The sequence below is a fragment of the Sesamum indicum genome, linkage group LG11 (genome assembly GCF_026168435.1).
Source record: "Sesamum indicum cultivar Baizhima isolate 11 linkage group LG11, ASM2616843v1, whole genome shotgun sequence".
Classification (NCBI taxonomy): Eukaryota; Viridiplantae; Streptophyta; class Magnoliopsida; order Lamiales; family Pedaliaceae; genus Sesamum; species Sesamum indicum.
Window position 1 is genome coordinate 11755898 of NC_142667.1, and position 20387 is coordinate 11776284.

At 33.9% G+C, this 20387-nt stretch overlaps 3 protein-coding genes across 3 annotated transcripts; all 3 read right to left on the reverse strand.

Annotated features, from left to right (window-relative positions):
* Nucleotides 1-655: 655 nt before the first annotated feature.
* On the reverse strand, nucleotides 656-3814 carry LOC105173729 (putative pectinesterase/pectinesterase inhibitor 54). The gene is made up of 3 exons (XM_011095597.3): nucleotides 3445-3814; nucleotides 2513-3106; nucleotides 656-1573 (listed from the first exon to the last, which is right to left on the reverse strand). Exons 1-3 carry the CDS (start codon nucleotides 3740-3742, stop codon nucleotides 873-875), a joined length of 1593 nt encoding a protein of 530 aa, XP_011093899.1. The 5' UTR covers nucleotides 3743-3814; the 3' UTR covers nucleotides 656-872.
* A 10718-nt stretch (nucleotides 3815-14532) lies between these two features.
* On the reverse strand, nucleotides 14533-17059 carry LOC105173840 (pectinesterase 3-like). Its single transcript, XM_011095719.3, has 2 exons — nucleotides 15636-17059; nucleotides 14533-15291 (listed from the first exon to the last, which is right to left on the reverse strand). Exons 1-2 carry the CDS (start codon nucleotides 16786-16788, stop codon nucleotides 14624-14626), a joined length of 1821 nt encoding a protein of 606 aa, XP_011094021.1. The 5' UTR covers nucleotides 16789-17059; the 3' UTR covers nucleotides 14533-14623.
* Nucleotides 17060-17759: 700 nt separating this feature from the next.
* On the reverse strand, nucleotides 17760-20069 carry LOC105173731 (putative pectinesterase/pectinesterase inhibitor 13). The gene is made up of 3 exons (XM_011095598.3): nucleotides 19056-20069; nucleotides 18805-18965; nucleotides 17760-18624 (listed from the first exon to the last, which is right to left on the reverse strand). Exons 1-3 carry the CDS (start codon nucleotides 19955-19957, stop codon nucleotides 17927-17929), a joined length of 1761 nt encoding a protein of 586 aa, XP_011093900.1. The 5' UTR covers nucleotides 19958-20069; the 3' UTR covers nucleotides 17760-17926.
* Between the last annotated feature and the right edge of the window lie 318 nt (nucleotides 20070-20387).

Consider the following 20387-nt stretch of genomic DNA (forward strand, 5'->3'; position numbering starts at 1 on the left):
ATCGCTCAATCCTCTCTTCAACGTCTTAGATAATCTTGAATTCCAACTTTGTATAGAGATTTTTCTTAACTTTTTTTAATTTCACCTTTCGTTCTTTATGTCTCTTTTTAATGAATTTCAAGCTCTTTGTTATATATTATTTACACTTGTAGTCATTTAATATAGCCAACATAATGTATTGTTTCTTGAATGAAATTTAATTGGTCTTTGATTAAGTATTTAATTATTTAGTTGTTTGTTTATGCTTTAAATTCTCACTTTTTTCTACACACAAATCTCCACCTCAGCGCATTTACTTTCAATAACGTTCTGGATTAAAATTTTAATTTTGTTGTTTCCATCCACTACATATACACACTAAAAATATAAAAAATAAAATATTTAAATTATAAAGTTAATTTACTTATCATATAAACAATTACTTTCTTAAATTTATACATCACTTACGTCACACCACAGCTGTAATATTTTTATCATGTGATTAATTTAAATTTATTAAATCTTTCTTGATTCGAAACAATGTCAGTGACATTATTTTATATTAATGACATTAATTATTTATTGAATGTAGAGTCATTTTAAGTACAACAATTACAATTAATTGGAGTTTAAATACATATATACATAAATTTTGTAAGTAGTGAGATCTAATTCATCTAAATAAAATTAAAAAAAAAAAAAGGATAAATTCAGATGCATCAATATCATAGGTACAATTAATAATTCCTTTTTTGCAGATGACAAATATGGTGAGAAGGATTAGAGATAGTAAAACGTCTTCGCATTAACTACGCTTTTTCCTGCTTCATCTTCAATCACAATTGTCGCTTTTTAATTATTTAAACACACGACGACTTATCCGTAGTAATTAATCATTGGAGGCCGGAAACGAAAGTAACGCCGGTAGACGGCAGCCATGAATTCCCACCGATGAAACTAGCGACGGTGAATTTCGACGCCTCCGGTGTCCCAATGACCCGAAATCCAGGCCACTTCACCCTGCCTGAGGTCCCCGACCCGGGGCCCATATTCGCGTACTCCGCAAAATACAGCGTTTTGTACGTGGATCCTCCGGTGCCCGGCCACTCAACCCATCCCCGGGTAGAAATCGCCGCGTCGATATTTGACTGCATGACCACCGCTCTCGAGTACGCTTTCCAGGGCCTGCCTAGATAGGAGTTGTATGAGTTTTTTACGGGAGAGAAATCCGACCCGACGGTGATTTTACAGTTCTGGAGGGAGAAACCCGTGCTCTGTCCGGGGTCCGTGCGGCCGTTCGCCAGGATCACGTTGTAGGCGCCGCCGCTTCGGGGGCGGCGGAGTACGAGGGTGCAGCTCTGGAACACTGCGGCGGCGTTGCCAAATACGAAGTCGACGGTGCCGTATATGTCGCATTCCCGGTAAAATTGGCGGAGGGAGAGGGCATAGAGTGTGTCCTGGTAGCCGGCGATGCTGCACCTGTAGAGCACAGAGTGGTCGGAAGAGATAGTCAGCGCCACAGCCTGTTCAGCTCCGGGCCCCGCCGTGTTCTGGAAGCCGATATCCCTGGCGATGAAGCCGTCGCCGGTGATTGCTGATAACAAAGAGGAGCTTCAGTTAAAGGTGTCGGTTCGGGTTATCCGGGTTGTGATTCCTCAACATTATTCATTTCTATGCAAGTGATTTGGCTTTAATTTATCTAATTAATTTCATTAGTTCTAATATTTTATAAAATAATTTTAGAACTTATAAGGATTTTAAATTCTATTTTTAAAAGTTAATTTTTTAAAGAGTTTGAATAAGATAAAATTATGAAATTCTAAGATATTAATAATAATATTAGTTTATAATTACTATGATTAAAATGAGATAAATTTTAAAAAATATGTTTTTTTTTACTTTTTCCAAAAAAAACCATAAATTTCTTTTCTTCTAAATTTTATAAATATTTCTGCTTGTTTCAACAAACGTCTTGTAAACTTTCAAATACTTTTAGAAAATTACAAATAGGCCCAGAAGCTCTTTCAACAACAATTATCGACTACACTAACAATTTCTTTAAAATCCTCACCACCGACACCAATTGATTATAAGTTCTGTTGATAAGGTGATGTTAACATCTTCCCTCTTAAAATAGTGCTTATTTTATTTTATATACAAAATAATCTTTATAATATCAAGTTTGATATTTGTATTATGTTGTTGGACATACTTCTTATGATATCTATAAATTATGTATTATTTTTTTTTTTTATACCATCAAGTATATATATATGTGAGAAATCCTAACAGAGATCGAATTTGATCACATTGAACTAATTATATGACTAAGTATAATATATTTATTGTGTGATTGATATACAATTTAGAAAAAGTGATTACACTTTTTTTATGATTGATTTAATTTGAATTAAGAATTTTTCATATATATGCATACTTTAAATAAACAAACACCCCAAACATAGACATATACAAAAAAGAAAAACAAACGTAGAGAGAAAAAGTAGAAAAGGAAAAAGAGAGAGATACTCACTGAAAGTTGCAGATCCTCGGAGGGAAGAGCCGCCCTTGCCCACACTGCCACCTGCTGTAATGACGGTAGAGTACTTGCCGTCGCCGATCAACGTAATCCCGTCCTTGTTGGTGTTGATTTTCTCATTATACGTTCCAGCTTTCACATATATCACGAATCGGCTCCCCGTCGCAGCCCCGATGGCCTCCGACACTGTTTTGAAGTTCCCACTTCCGTCCTTCGCGACGACGGCATTCGCTTTTATTTCTGTGCTCTGAAGCAATTTTCTGTCGCTTGCCGACACCCAATTCGGGAAGCTTTCTTGCCCGAGAAGTCGGCGGCCGCCTGTCGGGGATTTTCCAGTGATTCGGTTTGCCAGGGCCAACGGGTTGCTGCCAAGTTCAGACAGATAGTCCATTTTCTTGTAGATTTCTCCCATGTACACGTTTGACGGGACATGATTCTCAACTGAGTCCTTGCATTCTTGTTGGAATGTCAGAGCGGCGCTTAGCCATGCTTGAATGTCAGCCTTATGTTTCTTCGGAGATTTCTGGAGGGCATCCAGGGCTTGCTTCAGTCTTTTCTCAGACATGCTCATGAGTTCTTGGCAGTTATCTACGTAAGAATCGAACAAAATATATATAAGGGTAATTGGATATATACTTTTTGAGCAAATTACTATAAAAAGCTTCTTGATTCTTTAAAAAAGTACATTGACAAGTTGGATAGTCTCTCAGCTTTCAATAAAAATCTATAATGTAAAATATGACTTATGATGGTACGAAAAAATTAGAAAGTTCTTGTATAATACACCAAAATATTAGGAGCTGGTGAGTGTAATTATCCTAAAAAATATTAGATACGTTCTTGCAAGTTCATACGAACAAGTACAAGATATGATGCGAACTAATCAAAGTAACGGAGAAAATTATCGGAAAAAACGTGTAATGTACCCATGGCGATTCGGGCTTGCTGTGCTTCAGGGGAGATGAAATGGTAGCTGAGGATCTCAAAATTGGAATCAGGCAGCTTGGTCTCGGATATAGTCCTGTTGACAAGGGCAGACAAGATATCAAAACTTGGATTCCCCGACCCTAATCCTGTCAGGGTTTGGACACACAAGGTTGGATATCTGGTGAACCCACATTGAGTTCTCACTTCCTCGTCAACACCACCCTTTGTTGCCCTACACACTCTGCCAACACTCAAAATTACTAACACCCAAAAAAGAACACATTTTGGGGATCCCATTGGGCTCAAAAGTTGATCTAAGTTTTTTGGCTGCTCGAGGAGCTTTTTAAGTAGAGTAAATGAATTAATGAGGAATGTGTGCTTAGGGAGTTAGGTTTATATAGAGGAGGGGCTCGTAGTCTAGATTCCATTTTCTATTCTAGATCATATTATATATTTTAATTATGAGTAAATTGCTACGTATTCTACTGAAATTTATCATAATTATATTTTTTTTATTGTTTGAAAAATTACAGATACTTCATAAAAATTAACGACCGTTTAATAAATACCTCTTACAATGGGCTGTCACGAGTGGGTATTTGTTAATACTATCATCTTTTAAACAACAAGGTTACTTGTAATTATGTCAGATCTCAATGGAGCACATTGTAATTTATCCTCTTTTAATCCAATTAATCCATACGCGTTATGCGTATAATTTTTTTAATTAAATAAAATAGATATCATTATATTTGTATATGTGACATGCATATATTAAATAAAATAAAAAATTATAATATGATTTGAAATAGAAAATTTAATTTGTACTTCGCCAAAGATGTTCAACTTTTTGAGAAGTTAGTTTGGAGGTCAATTTATTTGAGCATGGTACGTAATTCCTATTAGATGTCCTTAGACATTTGGAAAAATGCCCTTGTCCTGGCTTGATTATTGATGCCTAAACATGGCCATGATAAGAAAATTTTACTTCGTTATATTTTTTTTTTCAAATATTTATAAACATTAATTTATCCCTCACCTAATCTGTAAATAGAATACCCATTTGAGTAACATAACGACATGTATTAAGTATTAATAGGTACAATGGGCACCTTCAGCTTTCATTTTCCAACACGACCCCATTGTTAGAAATGTCAATTAGTCAATTTTACACTGTTTTTCTGGGAGTGGACAGCAGAAGAAATATATATTTTTAACTATAATTAACTATCATAGTTAAAAATTAAAAAAACATGATGAATACTAATTAATCACGATTGTGCAACAATTATTAGCCGTTATTTCTACAAACGATGTCAAAAGATTTGCTATTAAAAAAAACTATGACAAATGTTCTGATTATAGATAGAATTATACCAAATATTAATCAACCGTGGCCAACACTTATATTTGACCGTAATAGATAATATTGATTTATTATGATTTTTAAGTGATAGTGATATATATTATAATTATATTTTATTGTATTTTATATTATTATCATGTTTCAATTGTTTATAATTATATGCGACTATATATTTAGTATATGAAAAGTTGTTGTAGATATAAATAACATAAAATATACACAATTAATCTAAATATATATATATGCAATAATTAAATCGGGTCAAAAAATCCAATTCATGTTCAGGTCCAAAAAGTACAGTTCGAACATAGCATGAGACCCATTTATGATTTTAAAACCCCTGCATCTTCAGCTCTCTTTATTACCCAATTTCTATAGTGTTGAAGTTGTACTGAAATTAAAAGTTGTGACATTAAGGGTTTGTTTTAGTGGTAAGATTCACGCCTCACAATTAAATATTATAGGTTCAAGTTTTAGAAATATGGGTACGTAATATACTTTTAATAGTAGTTTCTTATTTTGTTATTTTCTTTGAATGCGTTTATTGATTTAAAAATATTAATATTAAATAAGATTAATTAATTACAGTTAAAATCCCTCTAAAAATATCAAATTATATTTTTTCTCAAATAAGTTCTGAAATTATACTTACACCCCTCCAAAAATTCTTTGTTTACTCCTTCCGTTAGGGTCTGAACGAAATATAACAAAAAGAAAATTACATAAATTTTTAATTTTTTCCTTTATTAACATTAGCATGTTTCATCTAAATCATAACGAAAATGGGTAATGTGTAATATTGAATTTTTTTAGGAAAAAGTGACCTTATTAAATAAGTAATTAAATTTGAATGTATTTTATAATGTAGTAATGAATCGAATTTTATAAAAAAAAAAAACAAAAAACAAAGTTGTATGAATTATGCAAACGTGGCGTAATAATTGTAGAATTTGTTTCATAATTATATATAAAGATAGAGAAATGAGAGGGAGTATGTGTACAATGCGACAATTAGGATAAGGACTGATGCTATCCACTGCTCTCTTCTCAAATCTGCCCTGTTCCATTTTGATCACTTAATCATACGTCCCAGATTTTGGGTTCCGTGCAAGCCGGGGATTGCACACATTTTATAGTTTAATTTCACTATTTTCAAGACATTTCTATAGGAAAAGAGCCACGACCAAGATGTGTGTGTTTAATTGACAGCACCAACTGAGGTATTAACACGTGGTCTTTTCATTAAAAAAATTAATATTATATTTAATTTTTTCTAAAAATATATAATTATATTTTTCTCTAGAAAATTTTAAAAATATACTTACACACCGTCTAAAAATATTATTGTTTATATTTAATCTTTTTTCATTAAAATTTAGACAAAAAATATTGACATTAGAAAAAACTTTCCATAAGTTTTTAAATTTACACTTCAATGGAATAATTTTGTATTTATAAGCAAAATAATGTAATGATGTTAACCTCATTTTATATATATATATATATAATTTATCCCCTTTATAAGTACAAATATATATATATATATATATAAATGTTATGAGGAGCAAATTTTACTAATATCAGCATTTTTCATTCGATTCATAACGTAAGGGGGTTAGGTGTCAATAAATTTTTTTTAAAGGATATAAGCGTAATTAACCAAAAAAATTAAAGATGTGATGTTCTTTTGTCCGCCATCATTAAAGTACTGCATTAGAATTGATTATTATAAAAAATATGAATTTATTTTTGCAAAATACACTAAAAATTGCCTATTTTCGGTACCGAGCGCAACTTGATGCTCATTTGACCTTGACTTGAGTTTTTAATTTTTTTTTTATTTGGTTTGACTTTGACTTGAGTTGAATACATTTAACTCCCTCTTAATTATATTTAACTCAATAGTTTATTTTCAAATGTTTTGGGTATTCGATTCCAAATTTAATTTTAAATCTTTCTTGATCAGAAAAAGTATTTCTATTTAAATCTTTTAAAAAATTTGAACATATATATATATATTATTTATTTTTATTCAATGGAGTCCACAAATTATTTAAATATCTCTTTAACAATTTTGCTAAAAGAACATATACTTCATAAAAATTAATTTAGAGAATAATGGGGGGATTTATATAAATATCGTACAGGAGATAATAAGACATTAATCATAACACTAGTATTTATTTAGGAAAGAAAATACAAACACTAGTATTTCTAAAATACAGTAATTTGCTCCCGATATTTTTTAAAATGAAGCGATTTACCTCCTTAGATATGAAGGTAAATTGCTTCATTTTAAAAAATAAATGGTGGATAAATAGCTACTTCATTTTTCATAGAATGATAATTTACTCATTTACAATATCATATGGGATAAATTGATATTCACCCATTTAGTTAACGCAACGTGTGATGTAATAAATAATTATACGTGTATTAGCATAGTACAACCACATTCCCTACCCCTACAAAAACTAATACGAGTATTTGCTGTAGTGGCCTATGACCTAATTGAAAAGACCCAGTCCATACCACCAAAAGCCCATACACCTAGATGGCTGCCCAATTTGTTGATGTCTTGGTTCATTTTTTTCGGCTCAACCCAATTCCTCCTACCTGGCCCGTTACCCGACCCGGCTCCCTTTTTTATTTATTTTTTCTCCACCTTCTGCAGATGAAATTCTAACCTTATTTCTCATCTGTTTGCTCGTCTTTTTACTAAATCCCTCTCTCTCCCTTCTCAATTTCTTCTTCCGCCGTTCTTTTCTCTTTCTATCATCAATGACTTCCTCTATACCCCCTGCGGCTCCTGATAAGATAGAACTCATGAACAGAATTGAATTGAACTGGGCGAGAAAAGGTTCTTTGTGAGCGTTTTTCTTAGTAAAAACCTGATGAGTCTGTGTGACTGAGCCTTGGTGGTCTATTTGGGTGTTGTTCTGAGTGTTTTTGTGGTCCTTTGTGGACTAGCCTTAGTGGCGTGTTTTAGGTTTTAGCAACTGGTGTGTGGTTGTCAGCCTTAGTGGTTGTGGGCTTCCTTTATCTGAATCTGGTTCCCTGACCTACTTTTTGTTCCCGTTTTATCTATCTTTGTTGTTCTTTGAAATTTGTAAATATTTGTTGCAATATCGATTTGTAATATTAAGGAATTTTCGTAATTCACTACTCGCTGTAATAACTAATTAGAATTTATTATTTGGGCTCACTACTCAATAATATTCACCCAATATTTGCATATTTTTTAAAAGCATGTTTAACATCCTTGGCCACGTGCTCATACAGGTCTTGTGATGCAATACGAAATTACTAAACCCCTATCCATATCATCTTATATTAATCACAATTTTAATATTTTACAAGTTATTTTTTTTGTTTATTTCACAATCGGTATACTCTCGGGGGTTAGTTTGTATTATTTGATTGAGGACCATATTTAAGTTGTTTAAAATGACTATTCAATTTCCTAATATCATTTAAATGATCATTACTTCAAGATTTGCAAATATTTTCTTTAGATGATTTCCGACTCAAACATCATCACATAATGTATTAACTTCGCAGCGTATTTATCGTCATGATCATCAGATCAAGTTTTAATCAACGATTCATGATCATGATAATTGTAAAATTATAATTATCTATATTAATATAAAAATTATCTATCAAAAATTTAGATGATGGTGTCGAAATAATTATTTATTTTAAAATTCTTTTAAGATATATTTTTAAGGACTCGAAATACTTCGATAGTGCCCAAACATACACCTCGAACACCAGACTTATGCTCCAGATGACAAACGACCGCCCTTGAGGTCATTTTCTTGACGTAGTGAAAGATTTTCCATCACACTCTCATAGCAATCAATATAGAATTAGTATGCATCATTTTTTTTAATTATAATTTAATTTAACTATTTAATATAATCGTAAAGTGTAATAGAAGATCCCTTTCGTCGTTTTAACATTGTCCCAAGTCCACCCAACTTTTCAGTCATTGATCTTAAAGACAAACTTAGGTTTGGTTTGAGGAATCTTCTTGCACCATAATGAAAGACTTACATCCGACTTGTTTATTTCTAATGCTTGTCCTCGTGCACTTGTCAAAATTCTTTCTATATATACATACATGTAAATATAAATCAATATAGAACGTGCAACGGCTTTATGTATGTTAGTCGCTCCTAGGAATATTATATATGCTTTACAAATATCTACATATGTATGAACCAATTATTCTTAATAATTATGATACTTTGTAATATAATTTATTTTTTTTATGAACAACGATCATACATTAAATTTTGGACATTTGGTAATAAGAGAAAAATTCATTAATGCATGCGCACTTATTTATGAGAAATTCTTACTTAAATCAGGTGAGGTCGAATCAAACTTGTCATATGGCAAGTGTAACATATTTGTTATGCGATTGATCACTTTTTCTTGAATTGTATACCAATCACATGACAAGTATATTATACTTTTTGTATAATTAGTTTCAGTCTTGCCCAACACGGTCCGAATTAACATTTTCCCTTATTTATCTAGAAAAATATATACTAGTTTTTCTTAATTGAAATAATAAAATTTGTCAACATGCATAATAATTTCGGGGTCGACTCACAAGTCAAATGGTGCGGACCAAAAATGTGGTCCATATTGGTTTGAAGTGGACATCATGGGACTTGAGACGAGTTGCAATTAGGTCGTCGCAGGCGGGAGATGGCCGTCAAGATCAACTCTAAACTTCTATGATCGATCAGTTTTTGGCCATATAAATCGACGTTACAATTTCATAATCTTAAAAAAATGATATCTACCCCAATGTAAAAAAAATTAAAATTATCAATTCATGACTAAATTTATTAAAAAAAAAAATGAACCAAAATGATGTTTTAGAACTAAATTAATAAAAAAAAAACAGACTAAATGTGTAAATAAAGTAAGCCATAGATACAAAAATACTAACAATTTATAGTTACAGGAACGAAAATGTAATTTTGCCAAGAAAAAAAAAAAGCAAAATTACTAGCATATCATTATGCGACTCTACAATAATTACCTATATCTAATTAAATCACATAATTAGGATTACCGGTAGGCTGCAGGTTCGTTAAGCAACCGAATTAATTGATGACGTGGTGAAGAAAATAATTCTTGATAATTCAATGGGGTCTACTTACAATAATAAATTAGAATTAGGACATAATTGCTATATTACTTATTTACACAATTAGTACATGATGTCAAGGGATCAAAACAAGCTTCACTTTAATTTAATCTTTTTTTTCAACCATAAAATTTTTCTCAACTCTATATATAACAGTTCGCTTTTTTTTACATTAAATTTTAAATTATAATTTAATTAGTATTTATCATAAATTTTTAATTAAAACTAATGTTCTGCCGACCTCAGATCATAAATAATGGCTAAAAGCACGAGAAGGCGCAAATCACATCCATTTGTGGAACATCAGTTATTGTGCACTGTGATTAATTAATATTTACTATAATTTTTCGTTCTTTCAACTTGATATTTAATTCTGATAATAAAATCATAATTAATTCGCCCTCTTTTTATCCGTCGTTGTTATATGTGATATTTTTATTGAAATTAGAAAAAAAAATACTTAATCAAGAAAATATTTTTCTTACTTCAGATAATGGTACCTCTCATAATTTATTTGTCGATCACATACATACATATATATGTATATATATAAATATTTCTCACTTCCCTCAAAGAGATGATGTGGATATGGCAGCCTGCAAATGCAAATCCCTACCATCACTATATAGTGGAACAAGACATAAAGGAATGATACTCTAATCGAGGATGGTTCCATGCAATTTCCTTCGTCCCTGGACCCTGGAAAATATTGCACCACCCCAACCATTTTCGTGTTCGTGCCAAATTGTAATTTTAGTTTTGTTATTCAGGGAGTGATATTTTTGGTGATGTACAAATTGATTTTTATAATTTAATTATGTAATTTTTGAATTTTAACAGTTTTAGTCATTTTTTCAGAAAATTGTATGTGACATTCATATGAGCTATAAAATTGCAATTTTATTTATATAAATCAATTTGTGCAAGGTAAAAAATATCAATCCACTAAGTAACATGATTAAAATTATAATTTAACTGGATTATGTGAAGTTACGTGCAATTTCAAAAGGACTAAAAATGCTAAAAATTTTAAATACATTGGACTAAATTATGAAAATAAATTTGTTTAGGACTAAAAATATCACTCTTCCTAAGTTACAGGGCTAAAACTACATCTTTTTTTTTGTGGTGTAGGACTTTGAATCCTGCCAGATATATCGAAATTTGTCATAATTTATGTTAATTTATCGTAATATTTTTTTTATAATTTTTTGTTAGATGATGTATTGATCGATCTGTTTGATGGGTTTATTGTAATTTATTGATGTTTTCATTAATTATTAACATATTGTTAATTGTAATTATATAATTACCATTTTTGTTAAACCAAAAGAAAAAAGTGTGTGAAGTGATCAGATGTAAGTACGTAGGTGGAAATATGCTGATTATGTCTTAATCCAATTAGATGTCTTGTTCATGACAGGGAATTAACATTACATTACAATTGAGAGCCAATCGAATTACATTACATCTCTCTCAACACATCAAAATTATTGCTTTTAAGAAAGTGTATAAAATTATGTCTACATCAGATTAATAAACTCCGATAATGTCCAAATTTAATATAGAGGCCTACCACTTGGAAAAAGGTATTATAACTTTTCAACATAAACATTTATGTGGCTATTATGAATTCTTAATCATGACTTCTTGATAAGTATTGAGGCTGTCAACTAACTAGAAAGTTTAATCCAACAGTTATAGTTGAAGTTTTTCACGGACAACAGATACGAGGTTATGGGTCTGAATTTCAAGTATTTATCTTATTTTCTATGAGTTTATGATAATTTATTATTTATTGATGTATTAATCAGACTGCTGTATTGATTAATTTATTTAAATATTGATATAATTATGTAATTATATTTTTTTTTTCTTAAAAAAAAAAAAGTGAATGGGGGCCATGGGCCCATGACTTTAAGAAAAGCGAACTCCCACTAGGATTGGAAAGTGAAAAGAAGGAATTAGGACAGGGGTCTTGTTCATATGTCTGTATCTGGTAATGACTTTTGTCTTTCTGATAAACTATTTTGAACTTTAAGAATCTTTTAATTAATTAATTCCAATAGGTTCTTGAAATTACTTTTTTTCTTTTAATTTATTGCTCTTAAAATGAAAAAAATATCCAATATTTTACAAAGCATAATTAGAATATGGTTGGATCATTATTAAAGAAAGGGGAATAAATAGGGACTTTGAATATTATAAAGTCAAAAAGAAAAGAAAATGATACTCCAACAACAATTGCTTGTGTTTCGGCATTAAATTAGAGAAAGAAAACTTTAATTATGAATCCTAGTAAATAATTTCTCAAAAATAAACCAAAAATTGATAGTCAAAATATTGAGAAATTTCTATTATTTTGTATCATGAATGATAATATTTTATTTTATACCAATATATCATGATATATGTCAGCCGTCACATATTTTTGTGTTAAATATTTAGGTTTTGCTTATTTGATATGTCTATTAAACTTCTTATTAATTACTAATGAATACTAATTTGTATAACTTAAATCTTTCCTTAAATGAAAAATCTTCATTTTTTATCGCATAACTTAGCTTTATATACTTTCAGGGAAACTGATAAAAAAAAATCTTGTGCAAGTCACATAGCCGTTCTCCTTTATTTTGTAAAGATAACGGCCACGTGACTTGGATGTGATTTTTCCGCCAATTTCTCAACGATAGGTAGCATGAGAACTAAAAATGAAAAGTTTTGACGAAAAATGAATTTTTTTCCTTTTTTAATTAAACTGTACTGATAAGTACAGGTATATTGATAAGTACAGTAGACAGGTACAAGATCAGTACAGAGGTAGAGGAGGAAAAAGGCCAAATGGACTACTGAGAGTGCACGGAAATAAAATCCCGCTTCTGCAAACAAAATATATGAGCAAATATGGACTTCTCACTGCTCTTTATTTATTTATCTGCTAATTTTTAATTGTTATAGTTTGAATTACATATATTATTAACTTTTATCTTTTTCTTTGTGGGAATACAATAAAGTTTAAATAATTCCATTTTGATCACCGACATAATCATCAACTAAAGGGGTGTATGGGATAAATTTTATTTTATGTTGGAAATAAATTGTAATAAATGTTGTAAGTTAAGCAGTGAAATTGGGAGTATTTAAAAATAAAAATTAAAAAATAAAAAATATTGAAGTTAGAGTGATTGGAAAACAACTAAATATTTTTTACAATTTTACCAATAAGTTGTAAAAATATATAAAAAATTGCTTATAACGTTGTAACTTAATTTAAGTAGTTTGAAATAGAAGTTGTAAAACAAAAAATACTTTTTTTTTTCAATAATAAGCTGATAAATACTTATTTTCAGTATTTGCAGACACTTCCTAAACTAGACATCATATCAATAGAGGAAACTGAGAAGTAATATTTTTTTATAATAAAAAATGTTTACTTTTACGGATGAAGCCAATAAGCGTTGAAATTCAATGTGGACGAGAATTGTGTCAATAATTGAGTTTCATTATGAAGTAATTACGTGGAAGGGAAAAGCATGACCGGGCAGCAGGATTTGACATGTCGAATCCCTTTTAAGACCTTTTCCAACACTGTCGCTTCAAGTGATGAATACAACGTCTGAACTAACAATTTTAAGCAGCAGGGTTGTAATTTTCTTGCATGAAAACAAAGCAGAAGCTGGAGGAACAAGAGCCCACCTATGTTCCCCAACTCATTTTGTGCTTATCTTAAACTTACATCTGCCCACTCATCATTCCTTGCTATTCATTTTATTTAGCTTAATCCTAAGGTTTTTCATTTCTTTTTTTTTTTTTCGTCTTATAGAGGATAAAAGCTGGTTCTCCTGCTCTCTAGGACTCGAATCCATGATCGGGAACAAGGGTTCTACTCTAACGCATAAAGGATTTTTGGTAACTACTTCCAATGGATATGATTAAGGTGTGTTTGTGTGGTCGGAATTCCACCAAAATCTAGGCAAATAAGTTATTACTACATGTGATGAAAAGTAAACATATAAGACTTGTCACCTAACCTGATGTTCATGGTAGTTCGAGCGGATTATTCTACAGTTTTCGTTGATCATGTCATGACCTTCGATCGAGTGGATTGGATGCATAGTTTAAAGCATCGGTAAATATAAGTATTTGAATCATCTATTGTTAATATATAGTAATTACACACATAAATATATATCGTAGATGGTTATCTAATTGTGTCGTTGTTGTCACGATATTATTGACGTATCCAAATATTATCTACAAAAGGATGGATGGTATCATTTAATGGTCTTGAACGGAAAATATGTAGTGAAAGCCATACTTCTTTGCTGGAGATCCTTTAATTCTTCATTTTTTTCTAAAAGTTTCTATAATATTTTTGTTTTGCGTATCTAACCAATAATGTATACACATATGTACATAGATCATGTCGATTATTTTATTTAGAAAAAGATATTATGTACATAGCGTGTATGTGTTAAATCAAATATAAGTTCCAGATTTACGTGGAATAGAAAATCCAATCCGTGCAATAACAATTAGGAAATTTCAATGTTGTGCAAGAATCTTACGGGCTCAATTTTATGGACAAGTGAGAAATAAAATCGAAGAATTGGAGAGACGAAAACAATGTGATGTGTGTGAATCATACCCTTACATCTGCCCTAATCAGCCATTGGTCTCCCTGGATAAAGGGCTCTACGTAAAACTTTTCAGCTTCCTCTTCTGTAATGTTCGGCCTGTATCCAGGCCACATTACTCGTTGATTCAGAACTGATCCAGGCCCAGTATTCTTGTACTCAGCGTAGAATATCGTATCAGGTGCTTCCCTGCCGGGCTCCCATGGAATCCAGCCCGCAGGGTCTATAATCCCCTGGATATCTGTTTCCATGATGACAGTCGTCGAGTAATTATTCCAGGGCCTGCCGAGGAAAGTTTGGGCTGTCAGGTTGCCGGATGGGCTTATACTACACTGTTGGATTGAGATGCCTGTATTCTGGTTCGGGTCTGATTTGCTTTGTGCAGTAACAGTGTTGTACTGGCCTGGCCCCGGTTGCCGAGGTTGAATGCTGCAATTCTGGAAAACTGCTGCTGCATTTCCGAAGATGAAGTCGATGGTACCGGTAATCAGGCAACCGGCAAAGAATTGGCGATTCGCGTGTACGTAGAGCGTGTCTTGGTATCCATCAATGGAGCACCGTAAGAAAATGGATTTGTCTGATGAAGATCTTAGAGCTACTGCTTGGAGTTTTGCTGGGCCGGCCGTGTTCTTGAAGCCTATGTCTCTTGCGATGAAGCCTCTCCCTTCTGCTACTGCACATTTTCAGATGCCCGGATTGAATGAAATATTTTGAAGAAGCAAAGTTTCCATGTACTCCTAATTATGCAGTGAGAAGTTTTAAAATTTTGTAGCACGAAAGAGTTCCTTAGCAAGTATACTAACATCTAAGAGTATCAAGTATTATTGTTGGTAATTTCCTTATACGACTGAGAATATCATAGTATTGGCAATATTATTTGAAATTATAGAAAATTATCATTTACATATTAACTAAAAAATGATTAGGCACTGTCTGATATTCACGACTCGATGAGGACAGATGTCCAAATATAGTCATCTATGGATATAGTGAACTGTATTGGAATAGAGGACTTACTCAAGGTGCCTGAATTGTATGTGGCCACTCCATCTGCATAGTTCAAGCTGCCAGAAACTATTGTCTTGTTCATTCCATCTCCATATATCATTACATTCCAAGAATCGGAATCAACCACTACCTGTTCTTCATATTCTCCTTCTTTTACATAAATAAGGAATCTGTCGCTGCTTCTTTTAGGCACGGCATTCACAGCTTTGGATATAGTCTGATAATCCCCAGTCCCATCCTTTGCTACAGTTAGGTTTGGCCTCAAATTCACCACCTCGGCCTTTAGCAGCCTCCGGTGCATCCATCCTGTGGCACCGTTTTCCTGTAGCAACTTCCTATGAGCTGGATTAACCTGGAATTCTCTGATGATTGTGAAAATGTTAGAAATGATTGCCAAGCTGTTGCTTGTAAACTCCGTTGCATTTTCCATCAATGCCCTGATTTCTCCCTGGAGAGACACAGAAATGTTTTCAAACTCTGTTAGCCCGTCCAAACATGTCTGCTGATCCGTGATTGCAGTACTGAGCCATGTCCTGATATCACTAACCACATATGCTGAAAACCTGTCTTGCTGCATAGAGGACATCGACATGTTAACGTGATTAATTGCATCCTGGATGAGGTCCTCACAATTTTCCAATGCATTTTCAGTGCTGGAATCGTTTTTATTGTTTTTTCTGAAGGAAACAAGTTTTATTGACATGGAAGATTTCAGCGTCACAAGCTCGTTGAGCGTGACCTGTAGAGATAGCATGAAAATCTCCTCCGGAGTGTCAGGATCGGACGGTGAATTTTTGCTTGAGGACATCTGGAGAGAGTATATGCTAGAATAGCAAGAATCTTGATACAAAGTTGAGTTGCATATAGCTTTGATGGAATCTCTGTCCTTGATGGGAAGAGAAGAGGAAATATTTTTGGTGCGCATTGGAACAAGAATTCCAATTATTGCTCCGATAATGATCAGCACCAAGATAACAGAGGAAATAGCAATGATGATCAGGCGCTTACGTGTCTTTCTCCGGTACTCTTCCTCTTCAAATTCATCATTTTTTACACTCTCAAAAATTTCAACTGATTCAAGACTTTTAACCGTTCCTGGCTTGTCTGTTTTGATTCCTGGCTCGTCTGTTCCATCAAACTTGGCACTCTTAGACGAATCCATTTTCTTCCTCGCTTCTTATACCAACACCTTTTAATCACTGCAAAAGTTGCATATTCTTGCAAAACACCTCAATTTCAGCTCTTCACTCATCAAAAGGGGTGATGATTAGTGAAGTGAAATGAAAACCTTCTGGTTTCTGGAATTTGTAAATACGATATTCTACTGATTAGAATGACCAGTTCAAGGAGAAGCCGTATGTTGCATTATTAAAACTACATTGTAGCAGCTACGCGTTTTTATTGTCTCTCCCAACAGATGACATTTTTGTCTTCTTTCAGAGCACAGTATCTAGGACATTAGTTGTTTCAAGTTCAAGAGAACATTAAATATTCTGATCCCTTATCAGCAGTTGAAATTTCCTACTTGATGGGTTATGGAAACAGTTGAACATATGTGGAAACAAGATGTTACCGATGTTTTCAAGGTAATAAGACGACAGAAAGGCAAAATGTGCTGTATAAGGGTCCAACCAATAGGAGGGAAAAAAAAAAGATGCAGCTGTCGTAGTCTAGAACGACCCGGCCCTGAAGACTTTGGTCTCTCCACTTTTCCAGTTTTTCTAGCTCCAAAATACCATATATCAGTACATGTTAAGCCTGCAGGCCGGCTTCGTACCCATATTCTCTTTGTTAACAAGTTCTTGGTTTCTTCTGGATGTATGATCATTTGTACGAGTCCAGATCTTTTATTGCAAATTAATATTACATTAATTCGCATTTGTATGATCATGTGAGATGTATATGTTAAGTGAGATACTAACTGAAGCTACAATCAGCTCCCAATAAGAGAAAAAAATGCCTCAGAAAAGTCTAATGTTGAAGTTTCAGATTATTCTTTCATAAAGAATATTTCTCTTAACTATGAACAACCAGATTAAGTAATAATTATATTTTTATTAAACACATAATACATTTTTGTTCACATTATTTCACAGATTCAGTTATTTTTAATTTGTTCGTAGTTTTCACAACTATGAACAAATAACATTAATACTTTTTCAGAAAGAATAACTTAAGCATTCATCATCCACGCACAACGCATGTGCACTTCACTATTGAAAAAAAAAAAGAACACTAAAACCGTCTCCTAATCTTATATCCCTCTATGCTTATACACAACTAAGTGAACAAACAAGACTTCATTTCGTGTACAAACCGAAACGGACAGGAACATTCGGGATCTTGAGCCAGCTCTCACCCTGCAAGAAGGGACCAACGGTGAAGTTCACCGCCTCTTTCTTGTCAATCACTTTGAATCCAGGCCATTTCACTCTCTCAGCAGTATTAGCCCCCACGCCTTTATTGTTGAACTCCGCATAGTAAAGAGTATTCAGGGCGAAGTTTCCGTTCCATTCCAGCCACCCGACGGGCTGTATCAGGTCGCCAATCTGCGTTTCCATGATGATAGTCCTGGAGTATTCCTTGGAGGGCCTGCCTAGGAAACTCTTGAACTTGTCCTTCTCGGGCTCGAGTTTGTCATCTGCCAGAATGTGACTGTTCTGAATCACGAAACCGGTGGTTTGCCTCTTATCCAGCCTGGCTTGGGCCGTGACAGTGTTTTGTTGGACATCAACTGGCTTCCGCACGTACAGCATGCAGTTCTGGAAGACGGCAGCTGCGTCTCCAAAGATGAAGTCAATGGTGCCGGTGATATAACAGCTTCTGTAAAATTGTCTATGGGCTTGAGCGAATAGAGTGCCCTGGTACCCTTCCATTCTGCAGTTGACGAAGATGGCGTGGTCAGCTTGAACTCTGAGGGCAACTGCTTGGAGCTTCTCCGGACCTGCTGTGTTTTTGAATCCAATAGATTGGGCGAAGAATCCCTCACCCAGAACGGCTGCAGAAACAAGTGCCGTAAAGATGAGTTTGATCCGGACTGGCATTTTGAATATAAATAGTATGTATATGTAAAGTGCAATACAAGATATAACAGGAATTCAGTTGGAATTGATGCAATGTGATGAGTTGTTATCCCAAAATATGCAAAAAGATGAAATTCTCATGATGCTTCAAGTACCGCAAGTTGCAGTCCGGAATGTTGGTGCTCCATCTACATAGTTTTTGCTTCCAGTGACGACGGACTTCTGGGATCCATCACCAAATATTGTAAGGTTTACCATAGTCTTTTTAACTACAACAGTCTCGTCATACACACCTACTTTCACATAAATTACGTATCTGCATAGACAGAAGAAATAATTTACATAGGAGAGAAGCCCAGAAAAGTTGACAACTTTTGCCTTAAAACACAGAATAGGAAAATCATACCGTCCTTTGTATGTCTTAGGCATGGCATCCAATGCTTCAGAAATGGTAGTATAATTTCCGCTTCCATCTTTGGCCACGGTAACGTTGGGAGTAAATTTCGATGGATCTGCTCCCAGATTTCTCCGGTTTTCCAGACTCATCCACGTCGGGTATCCGTCTACATCCAATCCCAAGAGTTTCCTATGAGAGGGACCCGACCCTTTAAGCTTTGCAAATATAGAGAACACATTGGACACTATGGCGAGAGCGTTGCTGCCATGTTCCTTAGAATTCGTCAACAACTTCTTCATCGCTGCCTTTTCGTCACCATCAGGGAAACCGTCAATGCACGTCTGTTCATACGACAACACTGCGCTCAGCCAATTGTTTATATCAGGCGTTTTGGAGGAGAGTGCGGCCTTATCCGTCCCCTGAATGCTCGAAATAGACCTGTTCAATTCGTCTACGGCATCATTCAGCAGCACCAAACAGTCCTCAAGTGCAGCCTGTTTGAATTTATCACTGTATTTGAGAGCTGAGGCCTCCTTCGACACTCTGTTGATCTCATCAGAGGCAACGGCGAATGAGGCTTTAACGATATCTTTCGGCTGAGGCGAGGAGTTCTTAGCGACAGCCTTGAGAATGCTGTCTTCACAGGTTTGCTTGTAATCTGTGCCGGCGCACACCGCTTTCACCTCCTCTTCGGCTGCGCTTGGCTTACTGGGCCCAGGAGACTGAGAGTCGCTGTCCTTTCGAGCCGCCGTGTCCTGATTGTTCTTGTACTTGACAACGCAGAAAGCAGCAGCGGCCACGAGCAGGACAAAGACGATGGAAGAGACGGCGATTGAGAGCCTCTTTTTCAACCTTTGTTGACGCTCTAGTTTCCTACGTTGTGAAATCTGGTCGAAATCTTGGAATGCCATTGCGTGGTGGACAACTGTTTTTTTTCACTGCCTTGGCTGCCTAAGAATGAAGCCAAGGCAGGAAGATTATGTGTTTCCTTATTTTTAACTTTTTATATGTTCCTTTGATATTTTGGGGTATGTATGAAAGAAGTGGCATTGCAGTGTCGTACGTAGTTAGCAAAGTGGTGGTCTGGATTGGAGAAATTCAGGGGCTCTCACCAAATGTTTCAGTTGGTTAAATGGTAAGAAAGCAATTGATGATTGGCCATTCTACACTCCAATATATTTTCCGCGAGTTTTGTTCTCGTCCGTCTTCCTGTCAATGTGGTGGCTACATTATATATATAGTCTGGGAATAGACCTGTTGGACAAATCCTAGTATGTCTTATTTTTTGAAAATTTTAAATCAAATCGAGTTTGGTTGTACCTAAACTAATTATATGACAAA

Excerpts from the sequence above, each read along its gene's own strand:
- LOC105173729 (XM_011095597.3), bottom strand. The coding sequence starts at position 3,742 with ATGGGATCCCCAAAATGTGTTCTTTTTTGGGTGTTAGTAATTTTGAGT. Across the intron at positions 3,107-3,444 it reads GCAAGCCCGAATCGCCATGG|ATAACTGCCAAGAACTCATG; the intron begins GTACATTACACG and ends ATTCTTACGTAG. Across the intron at positions 1,574-2,512 it reads CCGAGGATCTGCAACTTTCA|CAATCACCGGCGACGGCTTC; the intron begins GTGAGTATCTCT and ends CTTTGTTATCAG.
- LOC105173840 (XM_011095719.3), bottom strand. The coding sequence starts at position 16,788 with ATGGATTCGTCTAAGAGTGCCAAGTTTGATGGAACAGACGAGCCAGGA. Across the intron at positions 15,292-15,635 it reads ATACAATTCAGGCACCTTGA|TAGCAGAAGGGAGAGGCTTC; the intron begins GTAAGTCCTCTA and ends GAAAATGTGCAG.
- LOC105173731 (XM_011095598.3), bottom strand. The coding sequence starts at position 19,957 with ATGGCATTCCAAGATTTCGACCAGATTTCACAACGTAGGAAACTAGAG. Across the intron at positions 18,966-19,055 it reads CCTAAGACATACAAAGGACG|ATACGTAATTTATGTGAAAG; the intron begins GTATGATTTTCC and ends CTGTCTATGCAG. Across the intron at positions 18,625-18,804 it reads ATTCCGGACTGCAACTTGCG|CCGTTCTGGGTGAGGGATTC; the intron begins GTACTTGAAGCA and ends TTGTTTCTGCAG.